Source organism: Bombus fervidus, chromosome 6 (assembly GCF_041682495.2).
Source record: "Bombus fervidus isolate BK054 chromosome 6, iyBomFerv1, whole genome shotgun sequence".
NCBI classification, from domain to species: Eukaryota; Metazoa; Arthropoda; class Insecta; order Hymenoptera; family Apidae; genus Bombus; species Bombus fervidus.
In genome coordinates, this window is record NC_091522.1 from 9,491,893 (window position 1) to 9,510,558 (window position 18,666).

The 18,666-nt window shown below is 33.6% G+C and overlaps 1 protein-coding gene across 2 annotated transcripts in view; it reads left to right on the plus strand.

Moving 5' to 3' along the window:
* Positions 1–16,042, plus strand: part of LOC139988022 (RNA/RNP complex-1-interacting phosphatase) — a 46,710-nt gene extending 30,668 nt beyond the window's left edge. For both annotated transcript variants that reach the window (XM_072004938.1, XM_072004939.1), the window contains 4 exons: positions 3,904–3,947; positions 10,777–10,837; positions 11,018–11,064; positions 11,460–16,042. In XM_072004938.1, coding sequence (XP_071861039.1) covers positions 3,904–3,947; positions 10,777–10,837; positions 11,018–11,064; positions 11,460–12,214 — 907 coding nt within the window. In that variant the 3' untranslated portion in view covers positions 12,215–16,042. The remainder of the gene's footprint in view (positions 1–3,903; positions 3,948–10,776; positions 10,838–11,017; positions 11,065–11,459) is intronic.
* Positions 16,043–18,666: the final 2,624 nt, after the last annotated feature.

Below are 18,666 nucleotides of genomic sequence, written 5' to 3' on the forward strand. Positions count from 1 at the left end.
ATGACAAGAACAGCGGCAATGATGATCGGAACGCGTTGATGATGCCCGGTTTCGATAGCTGGTTCTTTCAATGGGGAAATTCCAAGCGAGCAGGGTGCGAAGCGCCTTGTCCGCAGACACCTCCACGTCCACGTCGAATCTGTAATTCAAATTCGAAGTCAAATTAATTTAACGCTCGTCATTTTTCACATACCGCCGGCGCCACGGTGCGCGGATCTCCGGCAGCCATTTTTCGATATTTCATTCTCAGGGGGTACTATCTCTTTTCTGATAGATGTGTCTTCTCGAGGTTCGGCTATCTCGACGCGGAAGAACGTGTAGTGCCTACTTGAAATATTATGGGACATAAATTTAAATCTAAAAATTGTTTTAACCAATCGAACAATTAGGATTTTTCATCCAAATATCGTTCAAGCAGTCTAGAAATTTGAGTTTTTAATTTAAAAATTATAATACCTGAGAAAGAGATTGAGAGGGAGAGAGAAGAAACAAGTCAATACTATGTAGGATATTGCAAAATGCAATTAGATCTTTCTAGTATCGTATAATTTAATTGATAATTAGTTTATGTAAAAAGAAGCTATATTGCATGTATATTTCACGCTAATTGCCGCTATTTATCGCGTGTGCTCGTTAAGGAACTACGATTCGTAGAAATAAACAAGCTTTTTATTCAGTTATTCCGTTAACGCGGGCGTTAAAGAACTCGTGGAATTCGTATATTGAAATAATAATCTAAATTTATCTGTTTACATGAGTGAATTATATTTAACGTCTTTTATCGTCTGAGTTAGTTTCTATCAATATACTGAAATACTTCGTAAATTAACTTGCATACGATACATTAATGAAAGAATTTACTTTCATGTTATATCAAAACATTTGTAAAGTTGTCGTATCATTCATCGACCATAAATATGTGTTTACACATTTTTAGGAGTAGTCATCCTATTGTTACGCGGATATAACACGATGACGCATTGTCAGCATATAATAATTAAGAACGTTGAAAGACTTTGATGCTTAAAAATTATTCCTTGTGCATTTGTTAATAACATTTTTGATCGTACATATATCCTACTAATATTTTTCTTATTATAATGTATTGTATAATATATTAAAAATATTTTTAGTAACATACAGTATTTATAGTGTTTTTATATGTTTATAAATGTTTAATATATTTTAATAATGTATTCTTTAAATTAATTGTAATGCATGTTTTTTTAATCAGTTATGTCGTATACGATCATCCATCAGTTCAGTTTGAAAAATTCTCATCTATTAGCAGGTAACCATTAGATTTGAGGATACGTAATAAGTTACGCGGGTATCCCTATTCTTATAACGTATCGATACTGAACGACGATGGAAAGCAGTTGGTAAGTCGGTGAATGAGTTACCATTTGTAATCGTGTTAGTCTAATCGGTGTTATAGGAAGTCCACGTTAAAGGTAAAAGGGACCAGAGGCACTAAAACGGTCCTATTAAGCCTCTATAGAGAAGCACTATTGGGCCACCCTATTCTCACACAATGACGAGTAATAACTTTTCGTGGAACCAACCTCATCGTAGATATATTTAGGAGGAGAAATCGAAACGATTTCACGCTTATCAGAACAGTTTTCGTTTCTTTTGTTGGTGAATTTATTAATAAAGATACACTAAATGGATACAAAATAAAACTACTTCTACTAAAGGTTAATAGAACAAAGTCTTCTTCCAACGCATTATTCTTCAATTCACAAAGAACTAGGCAGCGGAATAAAGCGTAAAAAGCACGCGAACATTATTATATAATAACATATTTGTAGATTCGAAGATCGAAGAATTTGAAGATTGGGAAACTTCGAAATTTGAGTATGAATTGTTGCGTTAACGTCAGCAACGCTGACCCTTAATGCTTCACGAGGATTTCTATTTGTAACGAAAAGAAATTTAACAGTTATCTTTATTTATATAAAACGTGCATATAAAATTAAGCAGCTGCGTAGATGCTTCATACGGATAATTTTAATAGCGACTACTTCCACCATAAACGTCGTTTCGTGCGATTTATCCAGCAATATTACGAATTACTTGAACGAGCTGACCAATTTAAGATACCATTTAATCGAAGATGCAAAGATTTCAGCGTAAATGTCGTAACTGAAATGCAAGCGTGCGTAATAGCGAGATGAGAAATTAAAGTCGTATTAATATCAGGCTGGAGGGAGCAGAAGCAAAAGTCGAGATATCTCCGAGCGCGTTCGGAATGTTTCTGGAATCTCGACGGAATGTATAAGGGGAATGAACACCTTGCGATAATTTATCGAGTAGCCGAAGTAGGCTTAATCCGTTAATAAGACCTCCCTTTCCCGTTCTCTCCTTTTTTAACCGGACAGACAAAAAAGGGATGGCGACGCACGACTCCGCCCAATGAATTATTACAAGCGGTATCCTATCTTCGAATCTGCAAAGTTTCAGAGATCTTTTTCTCATCCTCCTTTCGTATCTTTCCTCTCTATTATTTCCTTTGCTGTGCGTTATAAGAAAAAACCGTTCAATGAATCTACAGAAATCGTATAATGACAAAGGAAAAATTTATTATTTTGCATTCTTTATTAACTTTAAGCATAAATTAGTCTACGATTAACGAATTGAATTAAATCTGTGATAGCTTAAACGAAGGAGAAAGAAAACACATTATAAACTCCCTTATATTTTAACGATTAAATGAAATTGTTTAATAATCGATATGTGTTTTGTTATATCTCATGTATTATCAAGAAAGATGAAAATTTATTTTATTGGTTATAAATTAAATTTTCAATTTGACGATATCGACGTATGCTTAAAGAACACAATATAATATGATAATATTTTGATCATATAAACCGTAATCAATTTTTCCATTTGTTAATGTTTTCCTGACACGTGGATTCCCATTCTTGGTGTATTCGTTGCAATTCAAGGTGTGTAACATTCACGCTCTTAAGCTTCATTACCATATTCGTTCGTTTGCTACGGAGTCTCTGCATGCCTATTACGCAGTTATTACACTGTCACTTCTCCAGACCGGTTACCATATTTGAATATTGATTTAGCTGATTATTTTTTTATCAACACCATGGAAATTCGATCGCTATTTGTAGTTATTTTGAAAAATTATCAGTAACGCGAAAGTATAGGGAAGGACGCCGCTCGCTTTGCCCTCCTCCTCGTCTTCTTATTACACACTCTATGCATGAGAAACATCCGCAAACTTTTATAAAATTTCCCCCTATCATGCTACGTTACAATTTACGATAAGTAGATTAATCAAAATTGCAGGGACGATGATTCATGTCGTTTTCATGTCATTATAACATTAATTTATGTTAGAATATAAATTGTTGAAATACATTTATCGTAAGTGTAAACTCCATTTGTATACTTATTTGAAATAATCAATATATTCATAATTTGTCGTTACGACTTATTATCTAATAGGTACAAAGTATAAAAGTTATAAGAATACATATAGTGTAGATACTATATAGTATCTACACTAAATTATAATAATTTACGTTCTTTCAAGTAACTTTCATTAATATATATAAATTGACGTAATGCAACTTACGTTCAAAAACAACTTGTTAGTCACAGACTGCAATATAATGAGATAATAATTGCAGTTATATGGTAACAGTAATCGTAAGAAAAATTCTCTGCAAGTCAAGAATTTTCCAAGTTTTCTAATAATTTCTTAAGAATAATCGTAAAAGAAATGTTAAAATATGATGAAAATTGATAAAATTCTTTGGGAGAAAAAATTACATTACATTTTTTCATTTCTCTCTCGTAATCAAAATTTTATTAAATTCGGAATACGCGTCTTCTTGATTTTCCAAAGGTAAATATATGTGTTCTTTTTCCTTTCAGATTCTTTAAAACGATGGATGATTTTATGTCAGCTTGTGGTGAAGGTGAGTCTGCATTACATCATACTGGCTCTGTATATTCTACTTGTAATATCATCAATCTTGTCTACTATTATTCTAATATCCTACATTCCAAATATCTTCTCTCAACTCTTTATTCGAAAAATGCTTCAATTTTCTTAACTACAAAGGATTGAAATATTTCCTTCTGAACAATGTGAAATATAAATTTTCATTTGGAAAAATTTTTCAGGAAATATCGACAACAAATTAAATTACTAAAATTCTTAAATTACATTTCTTTATTGGAAATTGTTTGTCGTTTGATTGATTTTCTATTATGAAGAAAGAAATATAATACAAAATGGTTTTAACTATTAATCAGATTAAATTCAGATTTTAAATTAAACTTGTAATTATACATTATAGAATACTGAAAATACACACTTACATTCTATAACAATGTAACTAATTTCTGATGTCAATTACCGATGATGATAATAAGATGAAAGTAGTTACAAAATACGTATGTCTGGACAAGAGAGTTGCATGGCTTTTATAATATTACGTATTGCGATGTGAAAGTAATGTATGCATCGATTTAAAACGTAGCAATTTATATAACGCAATCTAGACTCAGTGATTTATAGAAATAATTTACGTACATTACATATTATCTCAACAAATAGTTTATCGAAGATACTAAGTAAATCATCGTGTTCCTATGTTGGTAAAGGTTAAGTCCATGAAAATGAACCTGAAACATTCGTACGGTTATTTTAACTGTAAAATGCAGTTTGGCTTCTGCGGCTGGGAAAAAAGAAACGATTCCCAGGAAAAATGAGAATGACGACGGTGATCACGCTACGAATCTGGACAGAGTTTGTGAAGCAGTGGATCGCCCACGCACAGCCACGTATACCAGGGCGTTGTTAATTATCTGCCGCCGTTTATCAACCGGTAGAGCAGAAACTTTCCTTTGGCATTTCTCCTTCCTCTTTCTTTCATTCGCTTCTCATCCTTCTTGGACCTTTCCGTTCTCTTTTTTCCTTTCTATTCCATCTCTGTTTTTCATCTTCCAAACCATTCTCGAGCTGATACTTATATACACGAGACGGACAAGATCAATGAACAATGTGACAGAATTGTGACAATTTTACATGGATAATATTATGCTGTTAAATATATTATGATAGTTTTATATTGTGTGAATAACAGTATAAAATTTGAATTCTATTGTATATTAGATAATAGTATAAAAAACATAAAAATAATAAAAATATTCTAGAAGACCTCGATTTTTGATATTAGCGAAAGAATAAGGAATATCTTTAAATTATATAAGTAGATCATGGGATAAAAATTATAAGGTTACATTATAAGGAAGATTACCTTACGTGTTACTCATAGAATTATACACAATATAAAATAGAAACATCAGGTAACATTTTTTTTTTTTATGTTATTTTATTTTTTCTTCGTGTAATATTCGAAAAAAGATGTACATGTTAATAATGAATACTGTTTATAGTGCTTAAAATGTTCGTGGAAAGCTTACAAATCGAAGAAGCGAAACTCGGAAGAGAGCTGACTGAAAAACGTGTCGAAACACATTCCAAAGCGAAGACGCCGCTGCATCGACCATCCATTGACCGTCACTTAGCATTTATCAATACCTTCCATCCAACGCCCATTATCCTATTGACACGCCACAGTGTAAAAGAAGAAACTCTTAATTGCAATTTCGATATATTTCCTCATTATTACGGGCTTCTGAAACGTTCATTTGTATCTTTTTCCGCAATTTATTTTAATGTAATTTCCAATGTACAGTTAATTTCCCTAACATAAATATAAATACTCTCATTTTTACATTCAGATTGATAATAATAATCGCGGATATTTTCTTTTATAACGCGGTAACATTGTATGTTAGATCTGCATTAGAAGCGTTGAAAATAATTTATATTAGAAGGTTGTAATACGTAACAAAACTTTTTATTAATATCTATACAAGAAGACTAATATCGAAAAAGAATCAGTAAATATGTAAGTGATTTCATAAATAATTTATAACTTATGTACCTCAATTTTCAAAGTTTATCGCATGTGTTTAGATAACATCTTGTATTATTGTAATGTGTTGTCATAACTTATTAACGTCGATGTGATATATATATATATATCACATATATCATCATATCACACACAGACACACAGACACACACACACCTACTATGAAGGTGTATTTATAAAGAATAGACATATCTAAATTGCATGATGATGTTATTAATATTACACGTTAATCAAGATCAAGGTTTATCGTTGCTACATTAGGAGATTAAATATAAAATTTAAATTACATCTTCAAAGCTAGTGCAAAATGTCGTATTAACTGTAAGATGAATTTACTATCAGAAAGCCAGAATTTTAACCAATCAATGAATAATCACACAGGACAATACGTAGATTTTTTGTATTCTACCTATATGAATTGTGGATTTAGATCTCGTAGGGATTTCATAATTCTTCGCAGCACTGCTTCTTGCACTGTTACGTAAACAACTCCATCTAGTGGATTTTATTTCTATCCGGTGTAATTTGAGCCAGTTTAACGTAAGACGTAACATAGCATCAGTGATTTATATTCGACCACGTGTCTTTGGATTCCTACATTTTCTCGCGAGTTTATTTTGCCTGCCCAAACACCGGTAACTACTATTTATCATTTCAATGAGCTTTCGCGATTGTATAATTAAAGGTGTCGCGTGAACAGTAGCCTATATAATATCTAGGCAGTTAGCGATACTGGCGCGGTTGTACGTGCCGTGAGAGTACGTTATTATAATTTCTCTGGCAGCGGCATTTCACGAAGGTACGCAAGGTGAGAGATAAGTAAGCCGAGTCCATTTACAGTGGCTAGTGATTTATTGGCCGCGGAACATAAGATGTCGTTAATCGTCTTGCATCCATCCTGCGTGTCATGTAGCACTCTCGACGAATCACCTATGTGTATAGGTGCACGTTTATACGCGTTTGCGATGCTCCACGTGTATAGTTCGTGTGTAGAGCCAGCGATACGAGGCACATTCGAGAAGTTCGATCGTTCGATTGATTTAAGACGGCAGTAATCGGCTGGCCGAAAAGCCGTCGCGTTCTCTGTATGTATCGACGATATTTTCATGTTTATGTACGCGCACGACTGGACGTTAAAGTCCTTCCCCGTTTCAGCGGCTCTTACATATATTTTCAGAAGAGTTTACGCTCTTACTAGAAGATGCAGGAACACGAAAGGGGAACCCATGGTCCCTTTCTACCAGAGGCTATTTGAGCCGACATACCTCCCGCTTATATATCATATTGCCACATTAACCACGTCGCTTCGGGTCGTACTTCGCGACTACTCTAGTAGCCCGAAAACCAACCTTAACGTTTACCAAGGACTGACATGCAATACCAGGTACCCTCCACCCTTCTGCCTATATACCCTTTTTTTTTTATTTCGCAATCACATTGTTCGACCAATTACGCTTAAACTTCAAGTTGTTTTGACAACAATTCGCAATTCGAGCACATGAGATTTTATTATCAATCATTAAATGAAACTTTTTAATTCGTTCCGAATATCTACTGTACCTATCTGTTCTTATAATGATTTTAGAACCGCTCTTTTTTGGATCCTATATCCCCATTTATATTTATATTATAATCCTCGACCCCATTTATATTTCATGTTACGAAGTGGTAGCATCTCTTAATCTGTTGATTAATAAATTAAAATTTTTTTTAAATAATGAATGGCATCCTTATACGAAATGAAGAATCGATTTAGAATTGTTATAAAAACGAGAAAATAACGGTTGTACAACCGACATGGGATAAATTTCGGTTCCTTGTAACAGTTATTCGGAATAAAGATAGCGCATAACTGTTTTAAGAACCGAAATCGATATCATAACTGTTCTCTATCCCTGGTTCCTACTCGTCCGCCACTAAGGTGAATAGAAACATGGATTGGATTTACATTGAATTTCTTTCTTACGTTTTAGAGAAATGAAAGACCTTTCTGGACTTGGGAAGATATTATTTCCATATCGAAAATATTGTTCGACTATTCGAACATAACCTAACGATAATCAGAGACGATCTAAAGAAGGAAAAGGAATAATCTTGAGAATGTAATTTTTAGCTATGCCATTTGTTTTGACTGATTGATGTAATATCGCATAATGAATGACCACTCCTTGGGTAGAACCATAACCATTCGTTTACGTAGGAAGATTGATCGCTTGACCAACGTGATTTCAATTAATACTGATAATCAAGGTTACGTTTGAGAAACATCTAAGCAACAGAAACATGAACTATTATCATCAACCACGGGTAACAATAGATTGAACACGTTAGAACGAGAGCGTACACTTAAAAGATATTAATTACTATGTCATAGTTTTGATATTACCGAAGGAAAAGATGTATTACTGGATATTTAATCATCTGTGAAAATCAATACAGCGCATCAGGAAAGGTCGTAGGTCTTTGGCAATCTCTCTGAAGATCGGCTTATTTACCAGACTTAGTACGTCGGAGCTCCGCAGGGGTGCACGCTCTAGATTTACATTAGATGCCGACGTGTTCTGAGAATATTCCTGTCTTCTGCGCAACATATGTTTCTTCGTATGCAAAAACGAGATGACCCTGTGATAGATAGGAATGTGGTATAAGTCAGCCTTGCTCGTTCTCCACGTACAAAACAGGCAACCTTGAATTACTTCTGTATGTCCGCGTTCTTTTGAATTAAATACGCATGTCTTCGTTTCTCAATCTCTTCTCACGGATTATTAAATGTCTCTTCATCGGACATATTTTTTAAATGAATCATTGATGTACGATTGTATAATATTATACGTTAACATTTTCATTCTTCATGCCGTGTATGCGCAGCATTGTACATTATTAATAACTCTAACAAGCTATTGATTAATTAACGGATAAACGAATTTGTGAATGTAGTATGTATAAATTTCTTCGTACTAAAACGTGCCAAATGAGACGTATCAAGTTTATTATAATTTTAAATTAACGATTCAATACGGAACACAAGTTTCACTAAGACCGTAATGATCTGTTGCGTTTATCTTATTTACTGTAAGTCAGATTCTTGCGAACGGAGCGTATATTTCGGTATTTTCACTATTCTCAGTGCTGAGAATGCCATATCAAGATATCCAAGGGCGCATTGTGATTTTTACATCTCTTGCGAACATCGAAGATATAATTTTCCATAGCTTGCTGTTAAATTTACCGGTATATTGCATAGTAGTGCTAAAATATCAAACTCTCCGCTCCGCGTATAAATCGCATCGCGTTTCTGCGAACGATCCTTTTAAGAAGCTCGCCAAGGTCAAACAACATATCGCATGATCTTCGATGGCCACTTAATTCCCAGTGTAACCCGAGGTAAAGAGGTACGAAGTGGCTCTAAAGTGCTCGGTACTTATCTACAGCTCATGCGGAAAAGGGAAATACGGAGGATGAAATTGAAGGAGAAAAGAGGCGATAGGGTTGTGGCGATCGTTATTACGCGGCTACTTTCATCAGTGTTGTGGCCTTTACGTGAATGCGCCGAGTCGAGTCACGAATCGTCGTGTATTCGTCGCAGATTTTACCGGTAATTTGCGGTAATATTATAATCAGCCCCTTGCTGAGCCTGAGGAGGTGCCGACCCTGTGCTCTGGGCTAAATTGATGACCCGTGGAATCGTACGTCTCGCCTTACGTATGCTCCTCTTATTGGACTTGCTTCGCGCGAGTACATCTTTTTAGTATCCTTTTCTTACGTCATTAACCCACCGAACCCTCGAAAATATGTTTTACAGTTAACACCTTTGAATGCACGTCGCCAGTTATTCTTATATATTAATATCTCAACACGAACATATTATTCTGTGAATTTATTACGGTTCTTTGGTTTAAATATCATTATTGAGTCGGGTGTTAAGTATTGCTTCGATTTCTCGAATTCATGACACAGACAGACGCATAATTGCTATTTTTACTATAGATTTCAGATCTATCGTTGTTCAATCTTTTTGCTTAAAAGGTTGAAGCTTAGAAATTATTCTGTGCTCGCGGAATTGCACATCTGCGGGCCAGATGAGTTATTAAGCTTTCGCCTCTGCACCATTAATAGTAATGACGTGTCATAAACCTGTAGCTCAGTACTTAAACACATTGACAATCAGCAAACGAAATTGCTTTCTGGGCCTAATTCGCGCCGCTGGACCTTTAACTTGGACCAGCTTGATGGGCAGTGCTCCAGGGTTAGATAGAGTCGTGCAAAGGGATACGATAGGCACTGATTAACCAATTAAGTAAATTGGCTATATTTCGTTAGTTACTATAAAGGGACGTCCAAACATTCAGTTTGCTCGAGTGAAAGTTTCGTAAGATTTCTCTGGTAACAGTTTGCGAAGATTTCTCGCACACGATTTTCACAGTTTGCAAGTATAGTTCTGCTTTATAATGTAATTGAGAACAAAGCGGTTTTCGTATATCACCAAAAGGTTGATCCTTCGAAAGTGATATTTTATAGTCGGCACACCATCGTGCCACGAGCGCTAAACATCAATCGCTGTATATAATTTCATGTTATTGAAAAATTAGTTATTTTGAAAATATTTAAACGAAAAGAATTTAGTCGAAATATTAATATAATGATTATAGTAGTGACTATTTGTAGTATATTTTTTTACTGAAGAGCATCTTAAAAGTAAAATTTTGTATCTTTTAAATTATCCGCGATATTTCTATGTACAATGCTAATGTGTACTTGAATGCAAATTGAAGATTGCTGCTTTGTTCTTTTGTTCCAGACGATATTGTGGGAGTTCATTGCACTCATGGCGTAAACCGTTCGGGATATCTCATTTGTAGGTTAGTATATTATATTAAGCAAAATATAGTTATCAAAGATGATCTCAGATATGTTTTACATGTTGAAAGTATATATATATATATACACACACATAAAATTTTACAAAATCAATACGTTATTAATTTGCAATTAAATTGATAAAACTAATGATGTACATAAATTCATTTGTTCTGTTACAGGTATCTTGTACAGCAATTAGGTTGGGAAGTCGATACCTGTTTAAAAGGTAAGTGAACTATAAGTTACAAAATTCATAGTTTCATAAACATAATTACATAGAAACTAAATAAATATATATACTTCACCTACTAAATGTTATAATGAATACTTTACTTTGATGAATACTGTGCTTAGTTTTGTATGTCATGCGCACGCCATGGATTCGTACACATCCTAATCTCCCACGAATGCATAAATATTCGCAGTCTAATAACGACAGATTATATCTATATTGAACTCATCGAATAAGATCAACTACGTTGCAATAGATACACGCGAAAATGAGAAAAAATATAGGTTAAAGAAAAATTCCTTTCTAAAATTCATATCTTTATTGAAATTTAGCTTCTCCCGTTTGTTTCTATACCTGTTACACAAGCGCATTTTACGTATTTGTTTCAGCATTCGAAGAGGCTCGTGGCTATCAGATCGAGCGTAAAAACTATATAAACGCGTTGCAGAGAATACCACGCGAGAAAAGCAAACCGGGTAAAATCAAAGCGCGACCGAGGGATTGGCTTCCACACCCAATCCAACCATATACAATGGGGCCGCCAGGTCTCGTAGCACCGCGACGCGGTTTCACAAAAGACGGTCCATTTTCGTTGCCACATTTCGGTTTTGGCGGTCCGCCAGCAGGCTTTCGTCCTATGCTACCTCCACCTGGCATGCCGCTGGTACCACCGCCACCAGGTCCTTCGTCTATGTACGGACCGAGGTCATTCAGGTACAGACCGCCACTGCGACCAGCCATGTGTCCACCGCCGCCTCGACCAGGTTTCGCATTCCCTATTCCAGGTTTTCCGCCACCATGTCCGTCCAGAACACCCGCTGGAAGGTTACCTCATGTTCCACCAGCTCGGTTACCACCGCCAAAAATCCCTCCACATCCCCTTCCACATTCTTCGTCAACGCAACCTGTCGTTTTGAAGCGATTGCAAGGACAAAAACGAAAGTCGCATGTACGAAATGGCATTCTGTCGCTGTCTAGAAACCCCGCCGGTGTTATTAGGCAAAATAGCCAAATGAGTAGGATAATACCGAAGTTAGTGAAAGAACAGGACTTCACAGCAGATACGTTCGAAGAAAATTTACTCGCCGTTTCGACTCAGTCGAACAGGCGGCCAACGAAAGGAAAATTCAATCAAACCAAGTGACGACGTGCCATTTAGGAGTCATGATACATTTATTTAAATGTACAACATCCTGTGTAATTCGCTGTTACCGAAATTCGCAGTTTTCTGCGATGGTTTCGTTAACCGTTAAAGGAATAAGCAGTTGCGAGAATGGACAACGGCTACTAATTAACACGATTATGGAAATTTGTCTGACTCGGACAGCAAAGAAGCATAAAGATATACTTTGAGTGTGTTTATATGAAATGTGAAAACTTGTACAGTACGATAGATGGCCATCCTAGACGACCCCCTTTTCTCGTTACCCCATGCAACATGTTCCTTGACACTATTTTGACGAGTACCTTCATCATTTCTGAGAATAAATACACTTTGTCGATGATATTATTATGATCCAATCCATCACCATTCTCCTTCTGTAATTAATTATTTAAATAACTCATTTCCGAGAATTATGATCTAGTACTTACTTGACCACAGGTGATTATTGCTATCGTTAATTCCGATTCGAAAGATTACAGTTCGATCTTTGTGCTTAGTTTTAGAGTGAAAATAAATTTTTCGGGCAGAGTTAGCCTTAAGCACAGTATTTGCAAACACCGTATATTATATTCCATCCTTAAATACGTGTAGACAATTCATACAGCTCGTTAATTATATTTTATGACTGCAAATACGACGAATCTTTAATTTCTCGATCGGCTTTTCTCCTTAGAAATCATTTCGAGCGACCTTCTTTTAAAAAATTATTTTGTTTTATTAAGGACTACTTGTTTATTATTATTGACTACTAATAATTATATTAATAAAAGATTATCATATACTAAGGTGTAATATGTTAGGTTTATTACTTATTTCGGAGATAATAATGTATTTATCTATGTATATTTTAAATCTCAAGCATATTCACTTGAAAATGTTTCTGACCAACAGTTTTTGTAAATACTGTGCTGCAAACATTTATTTTCATTCTATACTTAACATAATAATTGTGCTATTTCTTCGTAAATCATTCCATATTATGATCTTTGTGTGTAATTCGATCTTTTCATATTTTTCATTGATTGTATCGTATGTTAATAACGGTAAGAAACAATGTGATGAGAAAAAGAATTTCTACTTGATTTACTTAGCGTCGTTGGCGTTTGCATTCTGTAAATGGAATACAGTAGATGTAATTTCTCGTTGTAAATCATGAAGATTAAGAAAATTTTTTTGTTAGAAAATATGTTACACGATCAATGTTATTAGCAATATCGCGTAAAGACTAAAGCAACTATTCTTTGTTCAATAAGATAGAGCTCGAATCGTTTGAAAAGTAAAACGCGAGGAGATTATACCTTACTAGTTTTTCGTAGTATTTAAAATAACTCGTATGTATAATTAAATGTGAAAGATAAATGTGGATAAATAACACGTTAAAATCAAGATATTTTCTTGCAGATTTTATGACCAGATGAAATTGTGATTGAAAAAAATTTATCTGTGTACTGTTACAGAGAATTTATATTTTAAACGTAACATTTTACATTAGTAAATATTTCGAGCATGAACGTAATCGTCTTAAGGGGGTGTCCTGAATTAGAATGTTCTAAAACAGCATTTTTTGTGATTTTCTTTAGAAAGGAAAGAAAGAAATGAAGTTATTCAATTTTGAGGTATGGTTTTGTATATATTTAACGAATACAAAAAATTTTTTTTTAAAGTAAAAAAGAAAAATTGTAACAGATTTCTAAGCCGATTTCATGGGCGTCTTGTCGTTACAGTCTTCAATCTGCGGGAAAAATCCACCTCGTAATTCTTGACTGAAACAAAAAACCAAAAAAGGATTAAATTATTATATATTTTCTTCTAGGAGAACTAAACAACGACAGAAAAAAAGTTTATTTAAATAATTGTTAGTTTATTTTTTTTAACCCGCCAAAATTTTTAATTTCACATTTTTTTCTGCCATTATTTAGTTCACCCAGAAGAAAAATATATAATATTTTAATCCTTTTTTGGTTTTTTGTTTCAATCTGTTTTTATTTAATTTTCTGAAAGTTTGAAACATATGTAGAGTATATTATGTCAAAACGATTTTTCAAAATTCTGACAGTTAACGGAGCTACAGCGATCATGCGCTTCTGTATTATTTCGTATAAAATTGGAGTTCCAGTATTAGTTCAATGAGCGTCGTAGAGTGAGTATCTTGCAACAGTCGTGTTATTTTCTTGTCAACTTTTATGATTCGTTATTATTTAATTTTGTTACTTTCTTAATTATACGTTTATCATTATTTAATTAGTTTCTTAGTTATATATTTATTTAGGTTTAGTTTACTTAGTTACTATATATTTATATCATTTGTGATAAATAAATATGAATGGATTGAAACGGAAATTTTTGGACCAAGAAGGATGATCAATATTTAAAAAACTGGCATGAAAATATTAAAAACAATCATCGACCTCCAAATAGGCAAAATTTGAAAAGGGCCAAAGGCAGCAAGTCAAAATAGAAGTAGGGGAATGCGATATAATGTATAACCGAATAGGTACATATTATTGCGCGTGTATGTATAAATTTATTGTTGCACATCGAGTCAATACGTGATGTTACATTCGTGCGAATATCGCATCATTATTAGATGAATCATAGAACAAGGAACATCATAGTTTGTCATGCAGCGAAGTTTAAAAATTTCGGATTGAAAAGTTTCAATGTGTTGGCGAATTGGTCTTTTTCGTGCTTTGGATTTAAGGAATTTATTACAGTAAGTACTGAATTGTATTGTGTAATCCTTACATGGTATTAATATTTTACCTGAATTCTTGTCGTATGTTGAAATGTAAATATGTAATATTTAATAAATTACTTCGTTCGAGATAAAACCAGGTATTTGATTATGGGTAAAATCAGATACACGGGTATCAAAATGTCTTTTTGTTAAAATGTCTTTATTCCTTTTTGTTACCACTGGAAGGAAATGTTATATTTTTCCCCTATGATTAATATTACATTACTTTATACTGATAATGTATTCTTCTTATAGGGGATGATTTCTACTAAAAATGCAAATATCTGTGGAAGAGATGTGCACATTTTGTGATTCTCTTCATATATTGGAAAGGGTTTATTAAATGCATTATTTTATATGGCATAGGTGGGTTTATGAAATTTGCACAAATGTTCAGGCTGTCAACGAGTCTTTTATTTATGACTCTTCTTACTACATGAATTATAATAAATTTATGAATAAGTTGCAAATAAGCCAAATAAAAGTACCAAAAAAAAAAAAAAAAACTAAAACTAAAGCTGTCTATGAGTCAATTTTCACGTAATTAAAATAAGTTAATGTAAGTAAACATAAATTAACATAAGTTAATATTTGGCAAAGTCATATAAAAGAATCTTCTTTAGTAGTTTTAATATAAGTTTTAATATAAAAAAGGAATAATAAAAATAAAAATTTTATAAATACATCATATTTTATGTGTTCTTCAATACACGCATCAAAGTGCTCTGCCAATTACGAAGAATCGTCAGGGAACATGCAGTCTATGTATGGAACTGTTCCAAAGATTACAAAAAAAGTATTCTGTAGTAGTATACAAATTATAAAGAAGATGGAGACAACAGAACGTTCAAAGCTGCAATTGATGCAAAATCAGACTTTCTAGAGACCAAGTAATCCTAAAAAAAGGGATACATTGGCCATGTGAAGAAAATGAGGTAAAGGATGGGAAGTCTGTTGCGAAATGCAAGGCAATAAACAACGACTTACTGATAAATTAGTAAATAAATTGATCGTATATTATGATCTTGTTATCAAGAGAAATTCTCATTCTAAGAAAGAAACGAAGAAAGTCATGTGAAGTACTTTCCATCACAAGATATCAATGAAAATGTTCAGCAGCAAATGTGCTTAACTGACGAAAATTCTTGGTGCATTTGGCAAGAAGCAAAGACAAAGAACACATTACGCTATTATGTGCGCAAACGTCTCCTTCTCTAAATTGTTCGAGATGTAATTGGCCCAATATACGAAGAAGTCAACTTAGAAGATGTGTTAAAATTATGTGAACTTACACGAAGTTGGATTTGCACAAAAGAGTAACAAAAGTTTGAATTCATTGAAGGTTTTACGTTTGGCGGAATAGAGGCAGATAGCCTTTCTAAAACGCCGTCTCTTGAAATCAGTGCTGTTACGCAAGAGAAAAGATAAATTCGAAAGTTTGAATTCTCCTATTTGGACTATAGAGCTCCGAAAACATCGGTTTACGAAAAACATACAATTGATATTGCAGCATTTACAGTTGCCAGCGTCTTTAATGATCGCTACAAAAGCATTTTATCAATGATGCAAATAAACATTGAAATCGATTGTTTCAGCGTTTGCTAAATAACGGATGAGCAATGTCTGAAGCTCGCTGCAGCAAAGATGCAGGAGGAGCGAAAGAAAGCTCGTCTCCTTGCAACAAAACAGAAAGGGACTTGAGATAGATTTTTTGACGATTTGAATTGTAACGTTTGAAATGTCGAACTCGAAAGTCTAATCACCGATACAATGGTAGAGATTTTCTATACATAGTAATCTCCTCTGTGCTATTGATACATTCGTGTTTAAAATTAATCTATAATTAATCTAAATGTACCGATGTTTCTCCAAAATTTTTTGGAGAAATTATTGTATACATGATTCATAAACAATGTAAGAATCTTATGCGCAAATCTCAACATGGCTATATAATTGGTAGGTCGTCAGTTACAAAGCTATCGGTTTTCGGTAATTACGTATCAACAGCTCCTGACAGAAGAAAGCAAATTCATGTTATCTACACTGATTTTTCTAAGGTTTCTCAGACAGTCAACCATCAAATACTCGCATAAAGGTCATACAATTTTGGTTCCCGTGGAAGTATAACAGAACGCAAAGGGTGCGCGTTCGTAATAACTTTTTCTAAGGTAATCAAAGCCAAATGAAGAGTATTGCCAGGATCACATCTTGGTCCATATTATCTGTTATTCTCGTCAATAATTTAACTAGTAAATTTGCCCGTGCTAATGCGTTATTTATTATACTTTGTATCTGAAAATCGATTCAACCGAACATTAAGTGAACTTGCAATCTGTTCTAACCAGATTAGCAAACTGACGTTCTATGAACGAACTGGAACTAAATATATTGAAATGCCGTATAACGCGGATTACGTAACGTAACGTAAATGTGCGACATTATCGAAGAAGTCTGCGATCCTCGGAGTTACGTATATTTATTATAATATATTCACGACTCTGTTTTCATCAATGTATTCGTCGCATGATTAATAACGCATAGAAATCTCTAAGCATAATCAAACGTTCATGCTCAACTTGTAACAGGTGTAACGTCTTTAAAAGTGTTTTATATATCGATAATCAGGCCTATTTTAAACTATGTCAGCATAATCTGAACTGTCGTCAATCAAGATAAATAAAAAAAAATAGATGAAAAGAAAAAACAAAAAATATATAAGTTTCTTAGATTTTTATGGTTTATGACGGAGAATACTATGCCAGAAAACGATCATAGCTATAAGCTTATTCAAACCTCTCTTCATTGTTCTCCAGAAGAATGAAGACGTATTAACGATCTTATATTTCCGTTTAAACTTATAAATGGAAAAATGAACTCAATGTTCTTTCAAGATCTTTTCGCTCCTCTCCACCTTCTTCTCAAAATTGCTGCAGGACAGTGAAATACGTAACTCTTCAACATCTTTGCTTTTGGATCCATCAAATCCTTCAAAACTTCCATTCTACTTGTTGTTGACCATGACCATCCAAACAGAAATTAAAGTTATTTCACTGTTTTCATACATTTTTTGTAATTTAACGATAATATTATTTTACTCGCGTGTACTACGATATGACGGACAAAATTCCAAATTATTGTAACTCTGATTTGTAATGAGACAGTTTCCCTTATATAAACGAATAAATAGCTAAATAAACCTTTTTATAGTCCTTAGAATTCGTTAATTTCGCTAAGCAATAACTGTGTTATGTTTTACATAAATGGTTCCTAATTTTTTCGTTTCGTATCTTAAGTACTCTTCTGTGTATCTCAATAAAAATTGACGCAACTTTTATCGAGCGGAAACAAGTTACTACGCTGTACAAAGCTTAATCGAAACAGTAATTTAAATTACCAATAAATTATTGTTACTGCGTACGCTCTCGTTTAAGGATCCTATAATATTCATAATACTTTAATTACTGTATTTCGCTATTGTATCTGTTTTATATTTGTATCACTGTTCTTGAACTATGTACCTTTAAATTTTTCTATGTATTTCCTCACAAATATATATACAATGGGATATAGTAGAACGAAATAATTGGTCCTAGAACTTCATTATAACATCAGTTCGTTCTAACATACATATATGTAAATAAAAAATACATATATAAATGCGTACATTGTGATGTTATTCCTAAGAACTGTTCGT